Consider the following 25,397-nt stretch of genomic DNA (forward strand, 5'->3'; position numbering starts at 1 on the left):
TGTTATAACATTTTTACTAGTCAGGAAAAACTTTGGAAAAATTTTCCTTTTCCGTTCAATAACTTCCAAGTTTTAATTCTTATTAGAAATGATTCTTGAGAACACCTTCCTCTGTATGTCATCTGTAGTAACTCTGGGAGTAATATCCATTGGCTTCTCCACCCCCAATCAGATCTTTCACATAATGGTATTTGTCAGATTATTTTGAACTAATGAAAATAACACAATGAAATAGTTTTATTTTAGTAAGAATAGATGCCATACATAGTAAAACAAAACCATAAAACAGCCACCAATTATGTATGTTTTAATTTGTGGGAAACATGTTTTATCTGTTTTATAAACCCTGATTTAAAAGATTACCATTTTTTAAAAGTCACAAAGTGGACTTAATATGTGAAATCTTTTCGATGAAAATTTTAAAATGATGAAATCTTGGTTAAAATGAAGAACAGATTAAAATATTAAATTCATTTTCACACTATAATAAAGAAAAATTGATTTTGGATTGTAGAAAATGTAAGGTATCATATATCAGGTTCATATATTTTTTAAAAAATTGTTTTCTCTAGGTTTAGTAAACCATTCCATTTTCCATTGGTTTGATGGCATTGTAAAGATAATTCATGAAAATGCATGGGACATTTTTTTTTATTACTAGAACAAATTTCTTTTGTAAAAATTTACATGAACATGATTTTTTAACTTTAATAACTTCAAAAGTCATCTTTCTTTTCTGCCTTTTCTTCCTCTAAACTTTTCTTGCTGTAGTCAGTGATAATATGAGAAATATTAATTAGGAACCATTTATTTTATTTTGTTTCATCTTTTTTTTTTTTTAACCATTTCATTCCTTTAGGGATTGTCCGCGTAGAACAAAAGAATAACACTTTTTTTGACATGAACATCTTTGAAGATGGGCCTTATGAAGTTGGTGGAGAGACTGACCATGATGAAAGTCTAGTTCCTGTTCCTGCTAACAGTTATTTAGGTAGGAACGAGAGTAGATGATGGCATGCCTACCTGTTCAGATGCCTCTGTGTGACACTGCCCTCACAGGACCTTGGGCTTCTAGGCTGAGGTGGAGCCAGGGGCCTGTGGCCGCATGTACTGGAATTTAATTTAATTTAGGCCTTGGTGATCCTGAGGTAATCTAACCGATGCTTGGGATCCTTCCCTTCTGACCTGGGCTCCCTCAAGTGAGGAGGAAATTTGCTGTCTCTTAAAATCACCTGTCCTCCACATGGAAGTCTGTTTCCTCAGCTAACGTCGGCCTCTGTAACCTGAACTTGGCCATTCATGCAGCCCGGAGAAAACATGCCTGGGTGTTAGCAGGGAGCCAAGCTGCCTTCCCTCTCCCTTCAGCGCCTCTTTCTAGAGACACTCGTAAGAGCTACATTTATGAAGTTACTCTTAAGTGGCAGGTCAGGATCTCCAGGTCCTTTCTCTGTGATTGCCTTTCTCCAAGGGTTGGCCCTGCTTCTGGATTGGGGCCCTCATGTCACAGGGCCCCGGGCGGGTTGGCATGGGGGCTTTCCAGCTGCGGCTGGGCAGGACTGCCAAAGCAGTTTTGAGGACACCCAGATTATGTCTAAGTGCTCATTTCTTAACTCCTAAGGCTCGTTTGCATTACTAATGGGTGTCCTAAATTATTCATGTGCATTATGGTAATTACATAAAGGCTTTTAAAAGCTTTAATTCTTGGTATGAGTTGACATAAAGAATAATTACTGTGCATTTCTTGGAAAAAATGTAAAAAATCTCCTAAATCTAAATAGTAACCTCTTTTTTTTAAAAAAAGTGTCCGTACGGTAGAGGTATTACTGGAACAATGGAAGGTAAAAAAAGGAAAAAATAGGTATAGCTATGAACATTCTAAATAATGTGTTAGTAAATACTTAAAAATTGTTCTAATTGTATAGATAATGTATGAACAGTACTATTACATTTTTTTCAGACAGTCCCTATCCCCCTAAATTAAAAATTTGGTGTGAAGGCATAGAAGAGGGAAGAAAAATGTTACACTTACCACTCATTAAGCATCTACCATGTTCTCTAAGTCACGTGCTATACTTCCCGCTTCATAGGTCTTATTTGATCTTCCCAACAATATTATAAAATAAGCATTATTGTTCCTCATTGCTGGGTGTGTAAATGCTGTGTTAGTAGTGGCTTTGCAGGACAGGAAAGGAACCAAGGGGCCAAGCAGTTTGCAATCTCAATTATTAAATATGGGTTTTCAAGGTAAAATCCTTTTCAAGGTAAATATTATCAACAAACCAGCATTTCATACAGACAACTTCTTTTCAAATGTATTTAGGGATTAATTTATGATAAGACATTTAATTTTAATGGTTATAGGCAAGAAACCAACACTCGGTCTTTAAATAGATGGATTTTATAAACTTAGCTGCTATTGGAACATTCGATTATTAAATACAAGTTTATGTTGTTATTTTAGTTGTTTGTGCATCTGTCATTTCAAAAAACCAGTGGGTTTTAGGAATAAAATAATCTGCTTGAGGTTTTGGAAGCTGGCAAAGAGAGTGGCTCGCTGGATACAGTGGTGGCCTCATCATCCAGCAAGAACGGTGGTCACCGTTGTGCCTCTTACTAAACATAATTGCTTTTTCTTCAATCTCTCTTGTCCCATGCATGTGTACAGGCCTGCTGTTTCTGACCAGCGTTTCCTATACAGATCCCGATCAGTTTGTTTATAAAACACAGCCTCCCAGGGAGCAGTCCGGCACATCCCCCGATGTGATGATGAATAGCTACCTAGGTTCGTGACCTCTGAGATGACAAATAAATTGTCTTGGTCATGGTCATTTAAAATTTTTTTTGATCCATACAAAGCATAAATCTTTTTATTTTCTATTTCAAGTGAAGCACACGTCAAAAGCATGACACGGTGGAGGCTGCCAGATGATTTTCAGAGCCGGATTCGATTATATCTTCCTATTCTAAATTTGTGGCTCATCTTATTTTTCAACTCACTTCACAGTTTGAGAACTGCAGCAGTAGTGGTGAAGCTTTTCATAAGTAAAACCCAATAAGAAGGGTGAGCTTATACTATTCTGCTTCTGCTTCACCTTTATATGGGAGTATTTGTTTAATTTCAATGGTCTTAATATGGGCATTTTTATTTGCTCCCCATCACATCTCTATTTGTGACCTGACATCTTATCTGATGCTTATAATTAGATATTCTAACATTTTCTGCCCTCCCGACAAGTATGTAATTGATATAGAAGACAACATGCTCACCTCTATTGTTTATAGAGGTTCTCAAATACTGTATCTCATCAATCATGGTTTTGTTTGCATGTTTGTGTCTGAGAACTAAGTTGGTCCAAAATAATGAAATGCTGTCTGTGGTGTATCAACGATGTTAACTTTTATTCTTGCATGATTACCAAGGAGACTGATGAATATGAAAGTTATTAATCACTGCATTATAGCAGAACCCTATATCATGCACTCAGTTATGCTATTCTCAGGTTGTATCTGATGTAACTTTCCCATGGTAATTCAATATCTAGCTTGATCTTTTACAGCAGTTCCAATATTAAAATAGAGTTCGAACTGATTCTTCTGATGAGTGAATGCTTCATGATTCAAGTTATACAGATGCTAAATAGCATAGGTTCTTTTCTTTAAGTCTTAACGTATTTCCACAGACAGCAGTGAAAGAGCCTACTACTTTGTACTTGTGTCACGTCTCTACTTAGTTCTGTAACTCTTTCATATCACAAGTATGATAGTTGGTGGGAATCAGAAAGAAAAGATAGTGATGGAGTTACCACTGTTTGATAGTTCCTGAAAAATGGAGTTGGTGTGAACGGTTATTTTGTTTTTCTAGGCTTTTCTTTGGACTCGGGGAAAGGTATTGTTTCTAAAGATGACATCACTTTTGTATCTGGTGCTCCCAGAGCCAATCACAGTGGAGCTGTGGTTTTGCTGAAAAGAGACATGAAGTCTGCACATCTTCTCCCTGAACACATATTCGATGGGGAAGGTCTGGCTTCTTCCTTTGGCTATGATGTGGCAGTGGTGGACCTTAACAAAGATGGGTATGAGTGTCTCAGTTTATTTTATTTTGTAAAGAAATCATTGCTTCTTTGGCTTCTGTAGGTCTTGAGAAGAGTCATCCTTTCAGGTTAGTTGATTCAAGGAATATTTTTGCTGTCAAACATTTACCCTCCTATCATATATCTTTATCACTAATATTTTGGCAGCAGATGTTCATTACCTTCCTCAGGGTGTAGGATTATAGCTTTTTTAGTTTACAGTTTTTATTCATGTCTTGAGATTATGGGTCTGTGAGAATTAAAATTTGGGGGGAAAAATTTCTCGAAAAATGAACAGCTACATAGTTCTGTTCTATAATTTCTTAAGGGGCTCTTGGAACATCTAGAATGTCCTGTTGAAAGTAGGAATTGTGAAAAACTCAATACATAGGTCTGGCTGGTGGTGTCTGTCTGGGTCTGGGGTGGAAGGTGGAGGGACTTGGAGCCTTTCTTGGGAGTCTCCCCACACTGTAGATCTAATATGGAGAACTGGTTTCACATTCTTACCTTCCATATTTTCCTTTGGGCAATTATTACAAGCTACCTTGGTTTTAAAAAAGTTATTTTAACTGACGAGATATAAATTCCAGAGTTGAGGCCCTTTATATCATCTCTCTTTGTGTCCTTAGTACGGGGGCTGGTGGTGTTCTCCCCAAGCTCACTGTGTTAGCCAGTGGTTCACAGTTCTTCCCCTCATTATGTTTTTAGGTGGCAAGATATAGTTATTGGAGCCCCGCAGTATTTTGATAGAGATGGAGAAGTTGGAGGTGCAGTGTATGTCTACATTAACCAGCAAGGCAGATGGAATAATGTCAAGCCAATTCGTCTTAATGGAACCAAGGATTCTATGTTTGGCATTGCAGTCAAAAATATTGGTGATATCAACCAAGATGGCTACCCAGGTATATAATAAAATGGTTACGATTTTATGGGTAGATTATTTGAATAATGATGTCTTGTGGCATCTTATTTTAAAACATTGTATCAAAACATTTTAAAAAGGTAATGTTTGTTAAAATGCGATATTGTCAACAGATATTGCAGTTGGAGCTCCCTATGATGAGAAGGGGAAAGTTTTTATATATCACGGATCTGCGAAAGGAATAAACACCAAACCAACACAGGTAATCCAGTAATATAGATTTCTGTAATGGGGGGGTCTCAGCTTTTTGCCTTGTAATAGAATATTTAAGTTTAAGTGAATTTTCACACCAATCATGTTTTATTTATTTATAAATCAACAATAGTATGAATTTTATGTTTTAATAAATGTATTATTAGAAGATAGCTTGGAAATAGATATAAATGCAATGACTTGCTTGTTTTAATTATAAAATTTCTTTGCAAGTTAGAAATCAAAGGAATCGAAAGGAAAAGACTATTCTACCTTGACGGCATAGATAGAAATGTGACATATTTCCTTTAGTAACATAAATAGAGATGAAACCGGGCAAATGAGATGATTGTAATTGCCTAGAGAATTTAGACACCAAAAATTAAAAATTGCTTTTGAGAAAAGTAAGACATTTGGAGGGCAGGTAGAGAGGTTTGGTTTGAAATACCCTGATCAACTTAATAAAGTAAACAAGCTCATCAAAAACAGGCTCTTTTATCCTTTCAAGGTAAGTTAGGTGACTTTCATGAAACATAAAGTGTTGGATCATATGTATACTCATTTATTATTTAATATAATGTATTTATAAGTGAACTCTTAAACTTCAATTCAAAAGAAACTTGTGTGTCTTTTTCAAAGGGTGGTTCAGAGGCTCATGGTGGCCCAGTGTCCATTCTGATGACCTGTTCTTTTCAGGTTCTTGAGGGTAATTCACGTTTCTTTGGATATTCAATTGCTGGAAATATGGACCTTGATAGAAATTCCTACCCTGATGTTGCCGTTGGTTCCCTCTCGGACTCAGTAACTATTTTCAGGTGTGTTATTGCTGACTTTAGTTAAGCATGTTCAACAGTGGGGTGCACTAAAATTTTTGACTTTTCGAATTGAAATTCGTCATGCCTATACTTCAAAAGACAAAAGCTTGTATGAATTTTAAAGATTTTTCTTTTGTGAGTAGTATAGCAATGTAATAAAAACCTATTTTGTAAAATCTTGCTAATTTTGAATCGAGGCAAAGATAGGTCAGAATTGGTGAAAATGGTTACCTCGTAAATGTATTTTAAAACCTTTATTTTGATAGAAACTAAAACATAGAAAATCTGACAGTACAAATAATATAGATAAGGAAATAAAAATACCCTATATTTCACCCCATTATTAAACTACAAAATTTTGGTTTTTGTAGTCTTTCATTTTCTGTGAATGTGCATGTATGTCTAAAAACTCGAGGTCATAATGTATGTATTGTTTTATAACCTGCTTTTGTCAGTTTGTAATGCCCAGTGGACTTTTTCCTTGTAATAAGTGAGTTTATAATGCATGGTGGGCTTTTCCTTGTCTGTCATTGAGTACTTCTCTGAAATGAAGTTAGTGGCTGTCTGTGAGGCATCACATTGCTGGATCATAGTTCATTAACAACTGCCACACTCTTATTGGACATTTATGTTGTTGTCCATGTTTGTTTTTTTCCATGATATGCAAAGCTGTGGTGAACATCCTTACTTTTGTTCATGTTTTGGATTATTTATTATGTTAAATTCCTAAAAGCGAGTTGCTGAGTTGAAGGGACTGTGTGTTCCAAGACTTTGGATTCACATTCACCAGTACAATCTCCAGAAAGGTTATCATAGTTTGCCAGTCAGCTGTGTTTGAGTCTGCTTTTCCAGTGATTTCATCACTGCTGGAAATCACCATTAAAAATTGTTATTTTTTTAAAGTCTTTTTTAGTTTAAAATCACATTCTTGTAAAAATGTTAATACAGAATTGCAGTAAGTGCAAGTTCCCCAATATTCCCATCTTTCACGAATCAGTGTTTAATAGTTTTGAGTATCTCTCTACTTCCAGGGTATCATCAAAAGGCCATACTGTAACTGCTCTTCTCTAATCTGGTTCTTAAAAATCGAATCTCTTTCTGTTCTCTCTCCTCGTCAGTATAGATTCGTCAATCTTGTTCTTTTAAATAACTTAATATCATTCTAAAATATGAATGTAATGAATCCTTGGTTGATAGGATTTTTCAGATAGTCTCTGACTTCCTGTACCAAAATGGGGTAACCAAGTCTTTCCCAGCAGATAACCTTTAGTTAGTTGAATATTTGCTTCTCTATGTAGTTGATACTTGAACATCCTTACTTTCCTGTCCTCATAAGTGGGTTTACTCTGAATCCTGTAAACTTGTTCCTTTTTTCCATATAGATAGTATGAAAGTAAAATTCAGAACCCTTTGATAATGAGAGGAAAATCCACTCCCTTATTTTACAAATTCCCTTATGTTGCAAAGGCAGCCCAGAAGTTGCTTAAGCTTTTAAGGCTGCATTGGATCTTGCAGGAACAGGGCGTAGCACCTAAATCTTCCCAACCTCAGTCCCCAGGCATTTTTCCCACAAAATCATACTAGAGTTTCCAGGTAGTTTATAAATAGGTGCCAATTAAACACAGGACAACTGGGCCAGTAAGATTTGCTTTATGTGTTAAAAGACACATTTTTCACTATTCATCGATATTGCACACTCAGAATTTTGTGTATATGTTGTGTGTTTAAAACAACAAGTAAAAATAGGGTTTAGGTGGAAATGTGTGTTAAAATATTGCCCTTTGAAGTTTATGCCACATTAAAGCCTTAATACTATGATATTTAAAACACTAGCATCTGTGGCAACTGGTTTTAAAAGATTTGCAAATTTTTGCCTTTTAAATATGCTCTCAAAACTTCGAGTGTATCTAGTTAGTATTTTAGAAACTAGCAGCCTCCTAAATGTAAAATAACAGTAGAAAGGCAAATGAAATAAAGGGAGGTGAAGACACAGACTGCGGGCAGTGTTCACTCCTTTATTGGCTCCCACCTTCCACCTGAGTGTACTCATGCTCGCTCTAGCTCCTGAAAGATTGATTCAGAAGTTCAAGCTAGCTATTCGGATTGGAATTCAGGAATTCATTTTCCTGTCCACACCTTTCTCTAGGATGGCTGGGTTTACCGCAGGCCCACTAAAGTCAGTCTAACCGAACCTGTGTGGTAATGAAACTGTGGAACCCGTGCTGAGTTCTGGCTGAGGGGGGCGATGGAGGTGAGAGGCGCAGCGTCTCCCCGTCGCACTCACAGCCCCAGCCACCATTTACTCGTATTTCTTGTACGGGTGGCAGAGGTCAGGTCACAGGCCCATGGTGACCCCTTTGGCTGTGGGGAGTAGGGGAGAATATATGTAAAGGAGAGAGAAGATGGTTTTATATGGTGAGAAGGGCCGAAGGTGTGGGATTCCAGCTTAGTGTTTGCGAGGTTGGGGTTAGGCAGAATAGAGATGGAAAAGGTTAAGGGATTCAGGGTTTTGCTTCCAGAGATATTATGGGTGTAGAAAAGTTGTAGTCAGTCCTGGCAGTAGACTTAAGGTTGGGGATGGGAGGTTCTGAGGGAGGATAAGGAAGGAAATGTTTGTAAAATGGAGACCTTTAAGTTTTCAGGATCGCCTGCGTTACTAAAATTCACGTGGATGTAGAAATCATGATAGTGGGCAGCCCAAGTGTTAGGCGTATATTGGTGTAACCTTTTTGGAGGGTATTTTGGTAAGATTAATCTTAATTTAAAATGCACATATTCTTTGACTCAAATTCTGCTGCTAGTTATTTATCCTACAGATAAATTCAAATGTGTGCTTAGATATATGTACAAGGATGTTCGTTAGATCCAAAAGCCTGAAAACAAACAACATAAATGTTTGCTGATTACGGACTGCTTAAATAAACGAGGTTATATTGGTGCCATGCAACACCACATGCTGTGAAAAACAAGGAACAAGATTTATGTGTGTGGATCTGAGAGGACCTCTGAAATGTTAATGAATGAAAAACAACAACGAGCATGAAAAGCTCCCATTTCAAATAAGTATATATGTGTTTTTGTATTTAATTTTAGATATTTTTAACAGAAACACAGACTTTGGTATGTGTCTGGAAGGACACACAAGGCTTCTTGGGGGTTTACAGATGAGGACAGAGATACAATACTTGCTTGAAAACTGCAACTTTTACGTATGATACATATTACTCTTTCAGTTACAAAACTCCAATATTAAAACTATAAAGCATTTTATAATTTTAAATAAATTTTATTTAAAAAATTTTAATATTATATAATCAGGTTTTAAATTATATCTGTGAACAACTATTTTCTTCAGCAATGGGGGGAAAATTACATGTGAGAACACTTTTTTCCTGTGGTTTCTGAGGTGTAGTATGAATTCATCTTATATTCAAAGTAGCAAAAGGCTGAGCTTGTATTTTACTCCTTTGTCTTCAGATCCCGGCCTGTGATTAACATTCAGAAAACCATCACAGTGACACCTAACAGAATCGATCTCCGCCAGAAAACGGCCTGCGGGGCCTCTAGTGGGATATGGTGAGGGTCCTGCTGTGTCCCGCAGTCCCCTGCAGTTTCACACCTCAGCTTTGTGAGGATCCTATTGGTCTGAGGAGCCACAGGGAAGATTGAGAAATGGGCAAAGGGAAAAGAAGCCACAGGGAAGATTGAGAAATGGGCAAAGGGAAGAGGAATCTATCAAGCGGATATATAACACTTTACTCATCAATGGGCAGCGGGGAGATTTGAGAGCTGGGAAACATATTGAGTTTTTTTCTACCGCAGTAATGCATCTTTTAAGAAATATATGTTTGATTTCATACAGCCTCAAGGTTAAGGCCTGCTTTGAATATACTGCCAAACCTGCTGATTATAATCCTTTAATATGTAAGTACCAACTACACTTAAAAATGATATATTTTCTATCTGCCAGGTTGAAAGTTTTGCACGAAGAAGAGAAAAATAAAACTGCAGTGGCCAGAATGGGTCCATAAATTACTGTTTAAGGAATTAAGTATAACCGTTGTCTTCTCTTTAATCAGGAGGGCGAAGCACATGAGGGAAAAACTCTCCTTTTGGTTCCCATTTGAATTTTCCAGAGCAGATGGTTTAGGACAGAATGTCTTGGAAAAGTACTCATTTGCTACCACACTGTTTCCTCCATTTCTGTCTTTGAAAAGCAGTGTGGAAAATTGGTTTTGTGGTTGTGAGGTAGTGGGTGATGGTCGTAGAAGAGGCTGCAGGAGGTGGAGCACTGCACAGAAGTACTGCCAATTTATACTCTTTGCTCCTCGGTCCTCTCCCAAAGAGGCCACTGTGGCCCTGAGTACCCAAGCTGTGTCCCCAGGTGCAGGCCTCTGGGGGGATGTGAAGCCTGGCCTTGACAATTCAGAGACTTGGGCCCTGCTGCTGGCTCTAGCTTTGATGGTGACGGACCCTACAACACAGAGCAAGTGCCTTAATATTCGAGTTTTTATTTTCCCATTAGTTAAAAAAAAAATGCCTCTAATAGGAATTAGATCTCCACTGTGTGGAGAGCAAATGAGATAATGCGGTGAAAGCAGTCGGTGATTTATAAGGTATTGTTCTGCTTCCTTTCTTAATAATAATCTGAACAGGATTTTTGCCCCTAATTTTGAAAAGGCTAATGATACCCTAATAGTGATTATCAGTCACCAAGCCTTCTCTGGTTTGTTATGGGAGTGTGAGAATTTAAGGAAATTCTTTTACTATCCCAGAATTTGGCAAATAAGTCTTCTTTCACCCAGTTCACACTGTCATAAACCTGCTTAGCCTTCGTTTTTCTAGATTTCAACCCTTCTCAGGTGGTCTCTTCATCTCCCTTATCTTCATAGGCCCCAGCTGCTGGGCAGTGTCCTGCTGTATCATCTCTTCATGGTATCTGTGAACTTTGCATGAAGCATGCTTTTAATGTTGGTGTATTATGACTTTGCGAACAGGCGGAGCTGTACCCTTTCACTTTGCTTTTTGATGCATCTGGCATTTTATTGAGTATAGAAAACAATTCTTTGCGTGGCTTCTAATGCCAAGAGAACATCTTCAGTTATTTCTCATTGTCTGTCCTTCTTTCCGTATCATTTGTTATTTTTTATCCAATACCTTACACTTGCCTGCTTGGATCACAGGCCTTTCTTTTTCTTTTTTCTTTCTTTTTCTTTTCTTTTTTTTTTTTACCGTTCTATTTGGAAGTGGACTAGAGAGACAAGGAGAAAACTGTGATTCTTTGATGAGGCAAGGAGAAGAGATGGGGAAACATTTTTATTCTTTTTTTAATTAAATTTATTGAGTGACATTAGTTAATTACATAGGTTTCACGTGTACGATTCAGTAATACGTCATACCTATGTTGCATTGTGTGTTCACCACCCAAAGTTAAATTTCCTTCCATAGCCATATATTTGACCAACATTTTAATTCTGTTAATCTGTCGTTTTCTCAAACTACTCTGTCTGACTACAGATGTGAAATCTCATCAGAGCAGTCCTTGTCTCCCCCAAATCAATATTAATTTTATATTATAAAACTACTTCATTAACCCAAGTATTTATTGATGGCCTATTATGGATAAACTTTTTTTCTCTGAAGTCATTTAGAGAAAACCTGTTTTTGTTGCCTGTATTTCCACAGTATTGGGAAATTCTAAATCAAATAAAACAGAACTTCCACAAAGCTGCTGCATAAGTCTGTTCCCAGTGGCTGAAAACGTGGGCCTATTGTTTGACCAGGCTGTTTTAACTCAGCCATCCTAGGACGTGGTATTCCATACATACAGATATTTATAATTGAGGCTTAATGAGTATTCTACTTGGCTTGCCCCTCAAAAGGTCAGCAAAGGTGGCCTGCAAGGATTTTAAGATGATGTGAACTGTCTGGAGGGTTAGGGAAGGTTAGAGTGGGTTTGGTAGATAAACGGTTTTAATGCACCCACACCCTCCCCTACTTTTGCTGTGAGGGGCACTCAGCATGTGAGCCTTTATCTGGTTCATTGTGAAGTTAGCAGGTCACTGATAAATGGATGATGTCAAGGCTATAGAGGGCCTAAAATGGAGGCACATTCCATTTGGCAGCCATGACATTTAAAAATTCTTTAGATGGACACAGAAATTACTATCGAAACTGTCAGTGATTCTAAATTTTGGTCTCATACATCTGAAGCACTATCGTTTCGGCACATTGTGTGCTTTTGTGTGCAAATGTGCATAGGTGTCTATGTCGATGTGGTGCCAGTTACTCTTGCTTCTGTTCATCTATTCTTCAAATGTTATTTCTGTCAGGTGTTGTGCTGTGAACTGGCCGATTTCCCTGTTCCTGGCTTTTCCAAGGAAGATGGTCAGGCAGTTACTGTGCAGTGGGCTAAGTAGAATACTGTCAGATCCCCCAGGAGAGGCCAGGAAAGGCTTCCTGGAGGAAGTGATGTCCACGCTGAGATCTCAAGGAGGAGTAGGGTTAGCCAGGCAGTCAGGGGAGGAGGAAAAGGAGAGGGTCCAGCTGGCAGAGGGAGAGAGTAGTGACTCATGTAGAGGCGTAGAGGCAAATGGGAATGTGGACATCTAAGAAGCTTTAAAATCAATTGTCTTTTGTGTTTGTGATAGAGATTTAGAAGCTGGTGCTGCCTCTGTCTGTCCCTCACTGTATGCCCCTGGGCCAGTCACCTGCCTCTATGGGTCTCCATTTCTTCATCTGCAGGAAAAGGGTATTAAAATAGATACTCTCAAAAGGTCTCTGTATTCTAAACTCTAATGTGAGTATTAAAACGTGGGTTGTTAAAGATTTCACTTTCTGCGTGAGGCTGCCTTCTCTGGCTCTGTACACCGATGGGTTTGCTTCCTCTTCTGATGGTTAATGAGTAATTAATGAATAAATAATTTAAGTATTTGCCTATAAAGAAACATAGTTAGCAGATACATCCAGCGAACTGGCAAAGAATGCATTCTGAAGTCGAGGAACGAGATTTTGATCATCAGGATCCTGGCTTGCCTCTAAGCTCCATTAGTCTAGGTAATCAAGAGCAGGGTGTGCTTCCTAGAGCTTTGGAGGTTGAAAATTTTGCTTGTGGGAGCTATGTTAGCTGACAGATAGGCACTCTAGCCACTGGAAGGAATATGTTTTACCTTTCTTTCTTTTTTTTTTTTTTAAGTGAAAAGTCTCATCCTATTGCAAAAAGACTTCTCCATCTCTAATATATATTTCTCTTTTAGACAACTATCTTTTAGCAGTGCTTATTAAACTTTAATGTGTATGGCAACTTCCTGGTGGTGCTGTTAAAATGCAGATTCTGTTCAGTAGGCCTGGCTGGGGCCTGAGGTTCTGCATTCCTGGCAAAACTCAGGAGATGCTGCTGCTGCCGCTGCTGCTGGTCTAAAGACATTTTTTTTTAGTTCATTTTTAAAAATTTATTTTCCAGTCACAGTTCACACATTGTTTTCAGGTGTACAACGTAGTGATTAGACATTTATGTACCTTATGAAGTGATCACCCCGATAGGTCTAGTACCCAACTACACCATACATAGTTATTACAGTATTATTGACTGTATTCCCTGTGCCACACTTTGCATTCCCATGACTTTTTACAACTGGCAACTTGTACTTCTTAGTTCCTTTCACCTTTTTGAATATCAAAGCACTCAGTCATTTAAGCAGGGGCCTATTGGAGGAAGGGTCAGTTTAGGCCCTTAGGGAGTGTTGGGTCCTCTCCTGTTAGCTTTAGTATTCAGAGTTCCTGAAGTTCATCCAGAAAGTGATTCTCAGACAGTGCTCAGAGTTTTTGACTTATTCTCGAGCTCCCCCTGGTGGCCCAAGGAAAATTTAACTTTTAAGACAACAATGGGCAGGAAAGGAAGGACTGCTTGATTTGAAATACTATTAATTCAATCAAAATGTACATTATCAGGAAACATGAAGAGAAACAATGGCAGTGGGAAAAAGTGTTCTTCTAGAATGAATGAAAATATTTTTAAAAGGAGGCCAGCATTCTTATAGCTGAACTGTGCGTGAATGTACTTTAAGTTTATGTGATTTCTGTCCATTTTACCTAGCCATTGTGGGCACACTTGAGGCTGAAAAGGAAAGAAGAAAATCTGGGCTGTCATCAAGAGTTCAGTTTCGAAACCAAGGGTCTGAGCCCAAGTACACCAGAGAACTAACTATGAACAAGCAGAAGCAGAAGGTGTGCATGGAGGAGACCCTCTGGCTACAGGTGAGGCCCGCAGCCAAACCAGTTTCTTAAAGGGGACAGAAGTCAGTTTTATGGTGGCATATGTAGATTTTTGAAATGTATACCAGCAACCTATTATTCAGTATGAAATAAAGCATTGTTTTGGAGTTTCCCAATAGCATTTATATCATACTTAACTTAGATCTCTGCATACTTTTCAGGAAAATATTAGAGATAAACTACGTCCCATTCCCATAACTGCTTCGGTAGAGATCCAAGAGCCAAACAGTCGGAGGCGAGTGAATTCACTTCCAGAAGTTTTTCCAATTCTGAATTCAAATGAACCCACGACAGTTCATACAGATGTAAGTCTTTCTGACTTTTGCTTTTTTATGGTTTTGGCCATATTATTATACTAAATCAAATGTCTTTGAAGGCAGGAGGACTAGTGATTTGTGTTAAAGGCCATTCCTTTGTATTAAATAAGCTTTTTAATATAAGCAAAGTTTGTTTGAAGATTTGTTTCTCAAATTAGCAACAAATATAGAAAAATAAGGAATATAATTTGGAGCCAGAGAGTATTTTTCTTAATAAATGTTGGCCACCGCAATTTATCGAGACTGTAATTTGTGGAACTTCTTATTCTCACATCAAGTTTCTCTTATAGCTGTATGTAGAAAGAATAGTACATTGTTTGTTTGTTTGTTTTTACCATTGAGAACATTAAGATGTAGAAAACAATCGTTTGAACATTAAAATCAAGGAATATCAAAATTCAGCACAGCGAAAAAGTATTAGGAATGAAATAGTCATTTAGTGCCAAATGTAGTCTATGTTGTCTTAGAAACAAAAATTTATGTTACACGGCTTGCTATGTAGCCATGAAATGGGGTCTGTTTGCTAAGGTTTTGGATGGTTGAGATGTAAGATTAGGCTGGGGAGCTGTGGCATCTTGATTTAGCAATTTGCGCTTGCTGTCAAAAATTTAGTTGGTGCTGGAAGTTATCTAGCCCGAGATTCCCAGTTCCAATGGCTCACTGACAAAGCTTGTCAGAAGTGAGTACTTGCTGTATTAGGCTTAGAAGCTGATGCCTAAATCTACACGTCATCAGCCTTTAGTGTCACCAAGTATAGTTCCTCATACTTTTTTTTTTTTTTAGGCGAGGCAATCCTTGCTTGACCTCACAGATTGCAAGGAGCTTGTCAGCTTACAATCCCTTATTTTTTATTTTTTATTTTTTATGCCTATATCACCTGGTCTTCCTAGGTGGTCACCCATCCAAGTACTAACCAGGCCCGACCCTGGTTAGCTTCTGAGAGCAGATGGGATCGGGCTTGCTCAGGGTGGCATGGCCGTAGACAGTTCCTTATATTTTTGATGTTACTATCTTAGTAATATTTTTTGTTTATATTCCCAGCTCTGTAGTCATGTTAAACATAATAGGCAAGGAGACAGTTTTCCTAACGATCAGTATGGTTATTGAGCACCCATTAGCACTGTGCTGGATATTCTGTGCCATTTGCTTTCCTGACCTTAAACTCTCTTTGTGAGATAGAGAGAACATTAGATGCATGCCAGAGTATGTTTGAAGCTTGACTTCTGCCATGGTAATTGTCACACAAGGAAATGAACTATATGGAAACAGCTAGTCACCTAAATGGCAAAAATTACCACAGTTTTGTTTTTCTACAGGTGCACTTCTTAAAAGAGGGATGTGGAGACGACAATGTGTGTAACAGCAACCTTAAACTAGAGTATAAATTTTGTACTCGGGAAGGAAATCAAGACAAATTTTCTTATTTACCAATGTAAGAATCGCTCTGTAGCACTAGCAAAAATGACTCTGGCTTTGCAGTGGCTTTTGTTAAAAAAGGGTTTATTGAAAATGTATTGAGGACTTTGTCATTTTTCTTTTTTTAGTAGTCAAAAAGGTATTCCAGAACTAGTTCTAAAAGATCAGAAGGACATTGCTTTAGAAATAACAGTGACAAACAGCCCTTCTAACCCAAGGAGTCCCACAAAAGATGGCGATGATGCTCATGAAGCTAAACTCATTGCAACTTTTCCGGATACTTTGACTTATTCTGCATACAGAGAACTGAGGGCTTTCCCTGTAAGTATATTTAGAGAGCAGCTAAGAGGAAAAATCAGCGCTATGAGAAGTGAACGTATTGTGATCTAGTGTGTGTTTTTCTGTTACAGGAGAAACAGTTGAGTTGTGTTGCCAACCAAAATGGCTCACAAGCAGACTGTGATCTTGGGAATCCTTTCAAAAGAAATTCCAGTGTAGGTGATGCCTTCACGTATTATATTTTACAGTTTTAAATACCATTATGATGTCGATGTGGTTGGCCTTTTTAATGACTATTTTTATTTTTTAGGTTACGTTTTACTTGATTTTAAGTACAACAGAGGTCACCTTTGACACCACAGATCTGGATATTAATCTGAAGTTGGAAACGTAAGAGTTGTTTCAACCTTTCCATTCAGAATTATTTCATGAAAACCTAGCCAGTCAATGAATTGGCCCTGATCTAACTCATAAAAGAAGTGTAATTGTAATGAGAAAACTGTTAAAATAAAACCCTATTGTTTCCTTTTCATTTTCAGAACAAGCAATCAGGATAATTTGGCTTCAATTACAGCTACAGCAAAAGTGGTTATTGAACTGCTTTTATCAGTCTCTGGGTAAGTGTTTGTGTTTAGCATAACAAATCAGTGTTTGAAAGAACCATTTAAAATCCTTACTAAAACTGGTATTTTTAAATTTAACAGAGTTGCTAAACCTTCCCAGGTATATTTTGGAGGCACAGTTGTTGGTGAGCAAGCTATGAAACATGAAGATGAAGTGGGAAGTTTAATAGAGTATGAGTTTAGGGTAAGTTGCAGCAATTGGTCTTTTTATTGTAATAAGATACCGGAAGCTAACAATATACTAAATTTGATCTTGAATATGTAATTTTAATAAGTAATAATAATAAATAAGTGTGATAGATGCTTAGTTAAAAGTGAGTTTGCCAGTTTTAATCAACATACTGTCTTATAGTAAAAGTTTTGTCCTTCACGACAGAGAACAGCCGTCATTCAACATAGGACCATTTAGAATCCAGCTGTTTGGTCTTTTTCTTAGTAGAGTTTTATTAGAGTTTTAATGTATATGTGATATAAAGACAAAGGAATCTTTGTGTTTTTTTTTTCAACCCAGAGTCTGTCTATAAAACACACAAAAAATCTCAAAGTAATTCATGTTTGGCTTTAAAATGTAGTCTGGTTTATTTCTTTCTCCATTATAAAGCCATCTCTCTTAGCACTTGTAGTTAATGTTTACTCACCTTTCCCAAGCCCAATTTTGTGATGGCGAATGTGGATTTGGCCTATGCCAGTAAGGAAGACTAATGATCGCTCTGCACCATTTCAGAGTAGGTTATCACAGTGACTCTGAGTCCAGTTGAAGGAACGTAAATGCATGGCTCGTAACTCATATGCGGGTTCGGGTCTGTGTGGCTCAAATCAAATTCCTGAAAACATAGTGGCCGTTGTTGAGTTGAGTGTCTGAAATAGCCAGAATAGGCCCACCCCTAACTCCAGCAGGATGAAGAGGCTGAATTCTCCTCTTTGCATCTCTTAGTACGACAGACACAGCTGTGACAGGTAATGGTGGTGGTTATGACACCTTTGCAGCTGTGGCTGAGAAAGAAGTCTGTGGGTTCTGGAGCAGGCCTTCATACAGAGAAGGCTCTTACTCCTTTTTTGGCTTCTGCTGCAGGCATTTGCTCTGTCCCCAGCTTGGCCTCATAGATTCATGGCTGCCATCATGATTTTACTCAGTTTCCCAGTTGTTATCCCAAGCTCCTCAAGGGTCGTGGAGGACAGAGGCAGCTTCATTTTTGCAGTGGGTAGGGTTCCCCAGAAGCAGGTGGTTGGTGCACTGCCGTGGCACAGGCTTTGTCACCTGCCAGGCAGGGTGGTTTACAGAGCTGCTCACAGACACACACATGACTCTTCCCCGGGCATGGTGAGAGCACACTGCAGATTCTGTTGCACACAGCAGTTGCTCTGGATTGAATGAGCCATCATTTCTCTTTGACCTTTTTTATTTTTGTTTTTATTGACAAGATTATTTTTAAGCGCAGATCTCTATTTTGAGTACCTTATCGATAGTCCAGTTTTGGAGCCTTTGCTTTTATTGTAGTATTGTGCCAGATATTTTGGCTTTTTTTCTCTTGGCATAGGACCTTCTATTTAATCTTACCTCAGGAGAATTACACTAGGATAACATGCATTATTTTCTAACAGGTAATTAACTTGGGCAAACCTCTTAAAAACCTCGGCACAGCAACCTTGAATATCCAGTGGCCAAAAGAAATTAACAATGGCAAATGGTTGCTTTACTTGGTGAAAGTAGAATCCAAAGGATTGGAAAAGATAGCTTGTGAGCCACAAAATGAAATAAACCTTCTGGACCTAAAGGTATGTTGGTAGATTTATCTCATGTCTCCATAGATGTAAATCAGAGAAGTTGAGTTTTGAGGGGAGACCCATTACTTCCATCAAGAAACTGATATTCTGGCATGTTGATTTTTTTTCTTCGGTGTCAGAATTTCTCTTCTATAGTTGAGTGACCAAGTCAGGCTGAGGATTTCTGTTGCTTAGAGACCACTATGGCACCTAGGTCAGGGTCATTCACTGCTTATTGAAGCAAATGACATTTTTGAGGTTTTATGACCTAGTATGACACATGAGAAGGACTGGGACATGCTCCTGGGGGTGGGCCAGCCAGTGTTAACTCCCAGTAGAACCAAACTCATTAGAAAAGATATTGGCACCTTAGTAAATGACCTTGAAAGCCTTTCTTTTTTCTTTCTTTCTTTCTTTCTTTTTTTAATAGTACTTATTGTGTCTCTGGCACTACGCTAAGCATTTTGTTTGCATTTTCTCATTTCATTCCCCTGATAGTCCTATGAGGTATTTTTTTCCCCACAATTTCGTAAATGAGGAAATGGAAATTCAGAGAGATTAACTTTCTCAGGGTCATTCGGTGGTTAGGAGGTAGATTGCGCATTCAGGCTCAGCTCTGCTTGCTTTTTTTCAAAGCCTTCACTCTTTACTCCTGTTCCACACCTATGTTAACTGTTTAATCATTTACACTCAAGTTTGATAACTATTTGCTTCGTTGGCGAATGTCTGTTTCTTCTGTTTTAAATTCTAAGGTGACTAGGTATGATCAGTGTTCATAGTTAGTGTCTTATTAGAATGATTCTTCATCAACTTTGAAAGACAAGATGGTCCATTATTCCTAATCCTTATTTTAAGGAAGATGCAATTTTAAAACTTCTTACATAGCTTTGTTTTTCAGTACTCTGCTTTGGAAAAGTCACATGCTAGATCTTTTTGCTTCTTTTCCTGTTCTTCAGTGTCACTTATTCATTCAAGCTGTACTGACTTTTTACCATATGTTAGGCACTGAGCTGGTGCTAGGGATATAGAAATGAGATTCAATCTCTGATAATAGGATGTTCAGTTTGGTGGGGAGACAGAAGAACAACGAAAGCCTCTTCCTTTCCTTGGGTTTTAAGGTCAGAGTGGGATTAAATTACCTTAATCAGTAAACTTGCAGTGAGATAACACTTGTGGATTTTATACTTAAATTATTTCTGCACCTTTGGTGACAGGAAAAGGATGAATATTGTCGAGTTTGGGAATTTGGCATCATTTGGGAGGGTGTATTCAGGAGGTTGGTACAGTAGTGACAGAAGTATATTAAGTGGGACGATTTTGGATATAATTCTTTTCAGGAATCTCACAACTCAAGAAAGAAACGGGAAATTGCCGAAAAACAGATAGACGATAACAGAAAATTCTCTTTATTTGCTGAAAGAAAATACCAGACCCTTGTAAGTATTTTTCAAGAGCTGTGAATATGTGACAAAGGATGTGGGAGTAAGATCTTCCCCAGACCCTGGCTTTTTAACTACTACTCGTCCTGTCTCTCCAGAACTGCAGCGTCAACGTGAAATGTGTGAACATAAGGTGCCCACTGCGTGGGCTGGACAGCAAGGCCTCGGTTGTTCTGCGCTCAAGGTTATGGAACAGCACATTTCTAGAGGTTTGGCCCCACTCCAAGGCTGTCCGCTAGAAGCCGTTTGCCACCTCCTAGGATGTTTCTCACTTTCCTAATGCATTCACTAACTTTGTCTCCAATCAGGAATATTCTAAAATGAACTACTTGGACATTCTTGTGCGGGCTTCCATTGATGTAACTGCTGCCACAGAGAATATCAAGCTGCCAAATGCAGGCACGCAGGTGAGAGGTTCCCCCTTCCTTATTCAGTCCAGAGCAAATTACTCTTCCCTTTACCCCATGCCCGCGGCCTGAGGATGTGCTGCTTCGGCACGCGTTACCTTCACAGCACCGTTATCCCCATTAAGGAGAACTCAGGTAGTGTCTTAGGGTACTGCCATCCCAAGCTGTATTTTAATAGAATCATTGAGAAAAGAAGCGAGTCTAGGATCATCAAGTCCTTCAGTGCACATGATAGATTAGAGAAACCCATGTCATACTGTCCCTGGTGCTGTAGCCGTTGGTGGAGTGCCCCCAAAGATGATAACCCCATACCACGTTATGGCGTAGCTCATGCCATGTGTGGCCAGCTGCAGTTATTGGAAAAGATCTTTATATGTATTAATTGAATCCAGAATTGAACCGTATACAGTCAGCTCCTGGTCAAGACCCTTGGAACAAGTCCAGAATAACTTCTCTTGGCCATGTACCCAAGAGAACCTTTGAAATAATGGAAAGAAACTGTCATGGTTCCTTGGACATGTCTGTCTTTTCTCTTGAGAGCTAAGCACTCAGCTCCTCAGTTGTCCATCATGCCCAGAGCTGAACTATTCCAGGTCTCTCCTCTCCCTGGGCTAGCCCTAGGTGGGCAGCGTGATTCCCAGGTGGCAGGGATGGGCAGAGTAGCTGCCATGTGGTCTGCCTAGTTCACTTACCCTGAGGCCATTACCTCCCAGCATCTCAGTCTAAAATTTGATCTTTTAATGTTTGCTGAGGATCGTGTTTGCATTTTTAGCAGCTACTATTTTTGTATTTATGTTCTGCTGAAGCTTCCATGTTTTTCCATCAGAACTTATTGTCAGGCTATATTTTTCATATCCCATCTTTGAACAATTTAAAAAAATTAAATGCATGCCTTTAAAGGTACTCTCACATTTTATGAGATTTGCTTTTGGTTTGTTGTTTCAGTTTACAGAGTAGTTTTGATTCTTGATCATTTGCTCTCTCTTAACTTTCTGTTGCTGCAAGCTTTGTCTTCAAAACTGAGAAGTATGCCTTCATGCAGGTAATTAAGAAAAAATATTGAACAGGACTAGGAGCAGCATCTTGTGGTGTACCACTAGTGAGGGGTTCCTTGTGGGGGTCTGGAACCCACAGGGGCAGGTATTAGGCTCTCGAGGTATGTCATTATGGTGGGAATGTTTTGCAAAAGAGACTAAATGGAGAAAGGAAGATGGTGAATTACTCTTCTTAAGTTGATCTATTGACCTACTTATGGAAATGTTCTGGCTTTAGTCCTTTAGGCAGTTGAAAATCCAGTGAGCTGCTCCGATCACTTTGGTTTCTGACATACACAATTCATCATCCAAACTAGAATACACTTGTCTGGGGAAAATGCTAAATGAGGCAGGATGCTGGGACAAGTGGTGTAAACCTGGACTGTTTCAGGCTCACTAGGACATATGGTCACCCCGGCCTTATATTATCCTTGGGTATTACTCCAGCCCACTTTTCTACATCGTATCAAGTCATCATAAGAAACTCAGCTAAAGAACACCTTCCCTGAGAATCCTTTCTCCGCCTCTCTGACTGAAGGCAGCTGCTACAGCTTTCTGTAACTTTAAATCAGCAACCCTGAGAATCACTGAGGTTTGTTTTTGTTCTTGTTTTGCTCTGCTTCACCCAGCCTCCCCAACTCCCCTCCACTGGCATTCACCAGTTTGTTCTCTGTATCTGGAGAATCACTGAGTTTTTGGAGCCGGAAAGAGAAAGAACACTTTAGAGGGGAGGGGCTACCACTGATAACACAGTCATAAAACGTCCGCAGTTTACTAAACGCTTTACCTCTGTGCTCTCATGTAAACAGCAGCAGAGTTCAGATATTGTACCCATTTTACAAAAACAGGCGCAGAGAGGGGATATAATTTGGGGTCCTGGATTGACACCTATAATTATCTGATTTCAGGACTCCTGTTCTTTGACTGTGACACTTGTTTCCCCATTGAGTCCCCAGATATCAAATTCACATGGGAAAACTGAGTCTGAGGACGGTTACCTCTCTGTCAGTGTCACAGGACCAGCATGGGGAGATGAGACCAGGCCTCGGGCCCACAACTCCTCATCAAGTGCTGCTGTTTTCTAGAAGACAATGGAACTAGGGTCCCTGGTATCCAGTCTAGTGGCTGTGTCACAAATGAAAATGAGGTTCTTTCGTGCATTACTTGTTCTTAGGGCTTGGAGAACTCAGGCCTGCTAATGGGAATTGGAATCTTTGCTTTAATAAGTAGATTTGTGAATGCATTATTGGTCTCATATCTAGAGCTCCTTTCTTTTGAAAACTGAGATACCTCTTCCATTAACAATGATTTCTGAGATACAATAGCTCAGATATCATATCTGCACATTTCTTTAGTATTTTAAGAAGCAGATTTTGGGGGGGCTAAAGATTTTAGCTTAATTCAGGTGTTAAGATGCCTTCCTTTTTTATTCCTTCACTTTTGCAGGTTTCAATTTCATCTTTATCTTGATTCATCTATCCTTTCCAGTCTGAAGATTGTTTTTCTTTGCAAGTAGAAGCAAAGGAGGTTGCGTAATTGAGGCTTGTCTTTTGGTCTTAATATTGAAGTTTCTTTCCATTGCTTTAACTCTAAATTTGGCTTTAAAGAGAAAAACCCTTTTTGTTCCCTTATAACCAAACCAGTTTCAAGAGTTTTGTGTTCACTTCTGAATAAAACATTTTAAAGACATTATATCACCGTCAGAGAGAGCTGGTCACCTCATTGAACCAGATAAAATGGTTACATTTTAGCATCAATTAAATCCATCCCCCCCAAATTAAATCCACCCAGTTAACAAGCATTATTGAGGAAAGACTGTGTGCCTTCTCTGCACAGATGCTAGAGAAGCAAAGTTGAATAAAATACCGGCTCAACTGTTAAGAATTTCATGGTCTAGGTCTAGGGCACAGTGAACCAGGTGAGAATTGCTGAATTAAGCCAAGGAAGAAGAGGATTGTTTATTAGTCGTACTCATATATACCCTACTTCATTCCTAAGAAAGTAGGTAGAGTATCTAAGCTTCCTGGCTGCCAAAGATAAAAGGAAGTATGATAGGTAAAAGTAGGCACATTCTTCTTCAGGGGAATGACATTTTCTTTTTCTATTTTTGGCTTAATTCAGAGGACTTGAGATATGGATCCAATCATAAGATGGAACACTCAGTAAGGGGATGGTATCTTTGATAGAAAATTTTACAAAAGATGAAAATCTCTTCGTCGGGTGATTTCTTATACGAGTATTGAATGAGAGTGAGTGTATTACATTATAGAGTGATTTAGGGAAGTGCTTTGGCAGTGGGCAAGCTGACGTGGTCTCAGCACTACTCACTGTGATGCAGTTCCATGCATCGGCAGAGCATAAGCCCTTTTCCCTTTACAGGCACATGATGGATAAGGTTCACATGCCTAGGTCATCCCTATGGAAATGCCTACGTTTTAATGAAACCAAAAACAATATTGTTTTTGGAGTTGGGAGTAATTTCTACTCACCTTAATCTGTCATAGTCCATCAGTAACAGTTGCTGTGACAAGAGGAGACAAGGCTTCCCAGAGCTCTGAGAACTGCAGTTCTGAGTTGGCAGCTCCAAGCTGGTCTTCTCTTATTCTTGATCTCAGCTGGAGAATGACCGTCGTCATGCAAAACAAAACAAAAACACCTTCGGTTGAAAATTGAAGTGAACAAACAAAATCTTGCTGACTGGACTCTTGCTTTCCTGCTCTGCAGCATGGCCTTGCACACAGACTGGGGTTGTAGAGCACATCAGCCTTTTAAATCTGCCCATCCCCCTAACTTCGTCCTCAGTCTTTGTCTAATGAGTTGTTTTGCAATTTCTATAAGGCTTCAAGTTCTGGTTTGAACGGTAGCCAGACCTGGGGTTTAGAGCTCTCAGGTGGATTCCCACCTACCCACCCTGCTACCTCAGGCTGCAAAATCAAAAATTATCTTGTTCAGTTTGAATGCTTGTTGAACTGCAGCCTTTTATAGGACTGCTCTCCCCCCATTTAAAAGTGTTCAGTACATACTGTGATTATAATAAGGCTCATTCTCCTTACCTTGGACCATTCTCTGCTCTCCACATCCAAGTTTATCAGAACTTATTCTTACAAATGAGGATGGCCCTTCCAAGTTGTCACCTTGTCCCGAAGGCCATACTGTGTACTTTCTGTATGCTAGATACCAGGGAAGATTCGGCATAGGCTGATTGAAATGATTTTTTTGTTTTGTTTTGTTTTAGAGTAGTCAGTTTACTGGTCACATCTGCTCTATTATTTCTTCATTGGTCTCTCACTATTTTTTCTTCTCTACTGTATGGCTATCCCCATGCTAGAAACAACCTCAGGAAAAGGTGGTGTTTACCTTACAGCTGGGACATCTGTTGGGGGAAGGGAGTTGAGGGGAAGTGAGCTCTGAGGCCCCCACCTGGGGCTGGCAGCTCGATTGAAACCTCATTGAGAGCAAAACAGGAAACCTGGTAGGTGATAAAGGTGTCTGTTATAGTCAAATATAGTTGGCTGAAACTCTAAATGTGAATTTCTTCCTACTAAATGTTTAAAGAAAACCAGTTATCTTGCTTTTAAGTATTTTCTATGAGCCAAACAGGGTTGATAGCTGTTTTCTAGTATAAGTAGAAAGGGAAGTATTTTAATGAAGAAATTTTTAAAAAATGAATTATAGTATGGAAGTATTGAAGCACAGTGTAGACATAGAAGCATTTTTAGGCAGCATCCAGCGATCAATACTAATATAAAATACTTGGCTTAAATACTTCTTAGACGTTAAATGCTCCAAGTTTCATTTACTTTTTACACTCTCTTCACTCAGAAATATCAGAAACTTCAAACAAG

The 25,397-nt window shown here is 38.8% G+C and overlaps 1 protein-coding gene and 1 pseudogene across 2 annotated transcripts in view; one reads left to right on the top strand and one right to left on the bottom strand.

Annotated features, from left to right (window-relative positions):
* The window catches only part of ITGA6 (integrin subunit alpha 6), a 69,111-nt gene that overhangs the window by 35,065 nt on the left and 8,649 nt on the right, over positions 1-25,397 (top strand). For both annotated transcript variants that reach the window (XM_039856006.1, XM_039856005.1), the window contains exons 5-23: positions 860-991; positions 3,863-4,073; positions 4,779-4,972; positions 5,106-5,194; positions 5,881-5,999; positions 9,477-9,575; positions 9,862-9,923; positions 14,095-14,255; positions 14,435-14,578; positions 15,907-16,022; positions 16,135-16,327; positions 16,417-16,500; positions 16,596-16,675; positions 16,825-16,902; positions 16,990-17,092; positions 18,511-18,684; positions 20,010-20,108; positions 20,210-20,320; positions 20,420-20,518. In XM_039856006.1, the coding sequence (XP_039711940.1) occupies positions 860-991; positions 3,863-4,073; positions 4,779-4,972; positions 5,106-5,194; positions 5,881-5,999; positions 9,477-9,575; positions 9,862-9,923; positions 14,095-14,255; positions 14,435-14,578; positions 15,907-16,022; positions 16,135-16,327; positions 16,417-16,500; positions 16,596-16,675; positions 16,825-16,902; positions 16,990-17,092; positions 18,511-18,684; positions 20,010-20,108; positions 20,210-20,320; positions 20,420-20,518 (2,348 nt within the window). The remainder of the gene's footprint in view (positions 1-859; positions 992-3,862; positions 4,074-4,778; positions 4,973-5,105; positions 5,195-5,880; positions 6,000-9,476; positions 9,576-9,861; positions 9,924-14,094; positions 14,256-14,434; positions 14,579-15,906; positions 16,023-16,134; positions 16,328-16,416; positions 16,501-16,595; positions 16,676-16,824; positions 16,903-16,989; positions 17,093-18,510; positions 18,685-20,009; positions 20,109-20,209; positions 20,321-20,419; positions 20,519-25,397) is intronic.
* Positions 15,456-15,574, bottom strand: LOC120597283 (uncharacterized; annotated as a pseudogene).

Source organism: Pteropus medius, unplaced genomic scaffold (genome assembly GCF_902729225.1).
Source record: "Pteropus medius unplaced genomic scaffold, Ma_sr-lr_union100, whole genome shotgun sequence".
NCBI classification, from domain to species: domain Eukaryota; kingdom Metazoa; phylum Chordata; class Mammalia; order Chiroptera; family Pteropodidae; genus Pteropus; species Pteropus medius.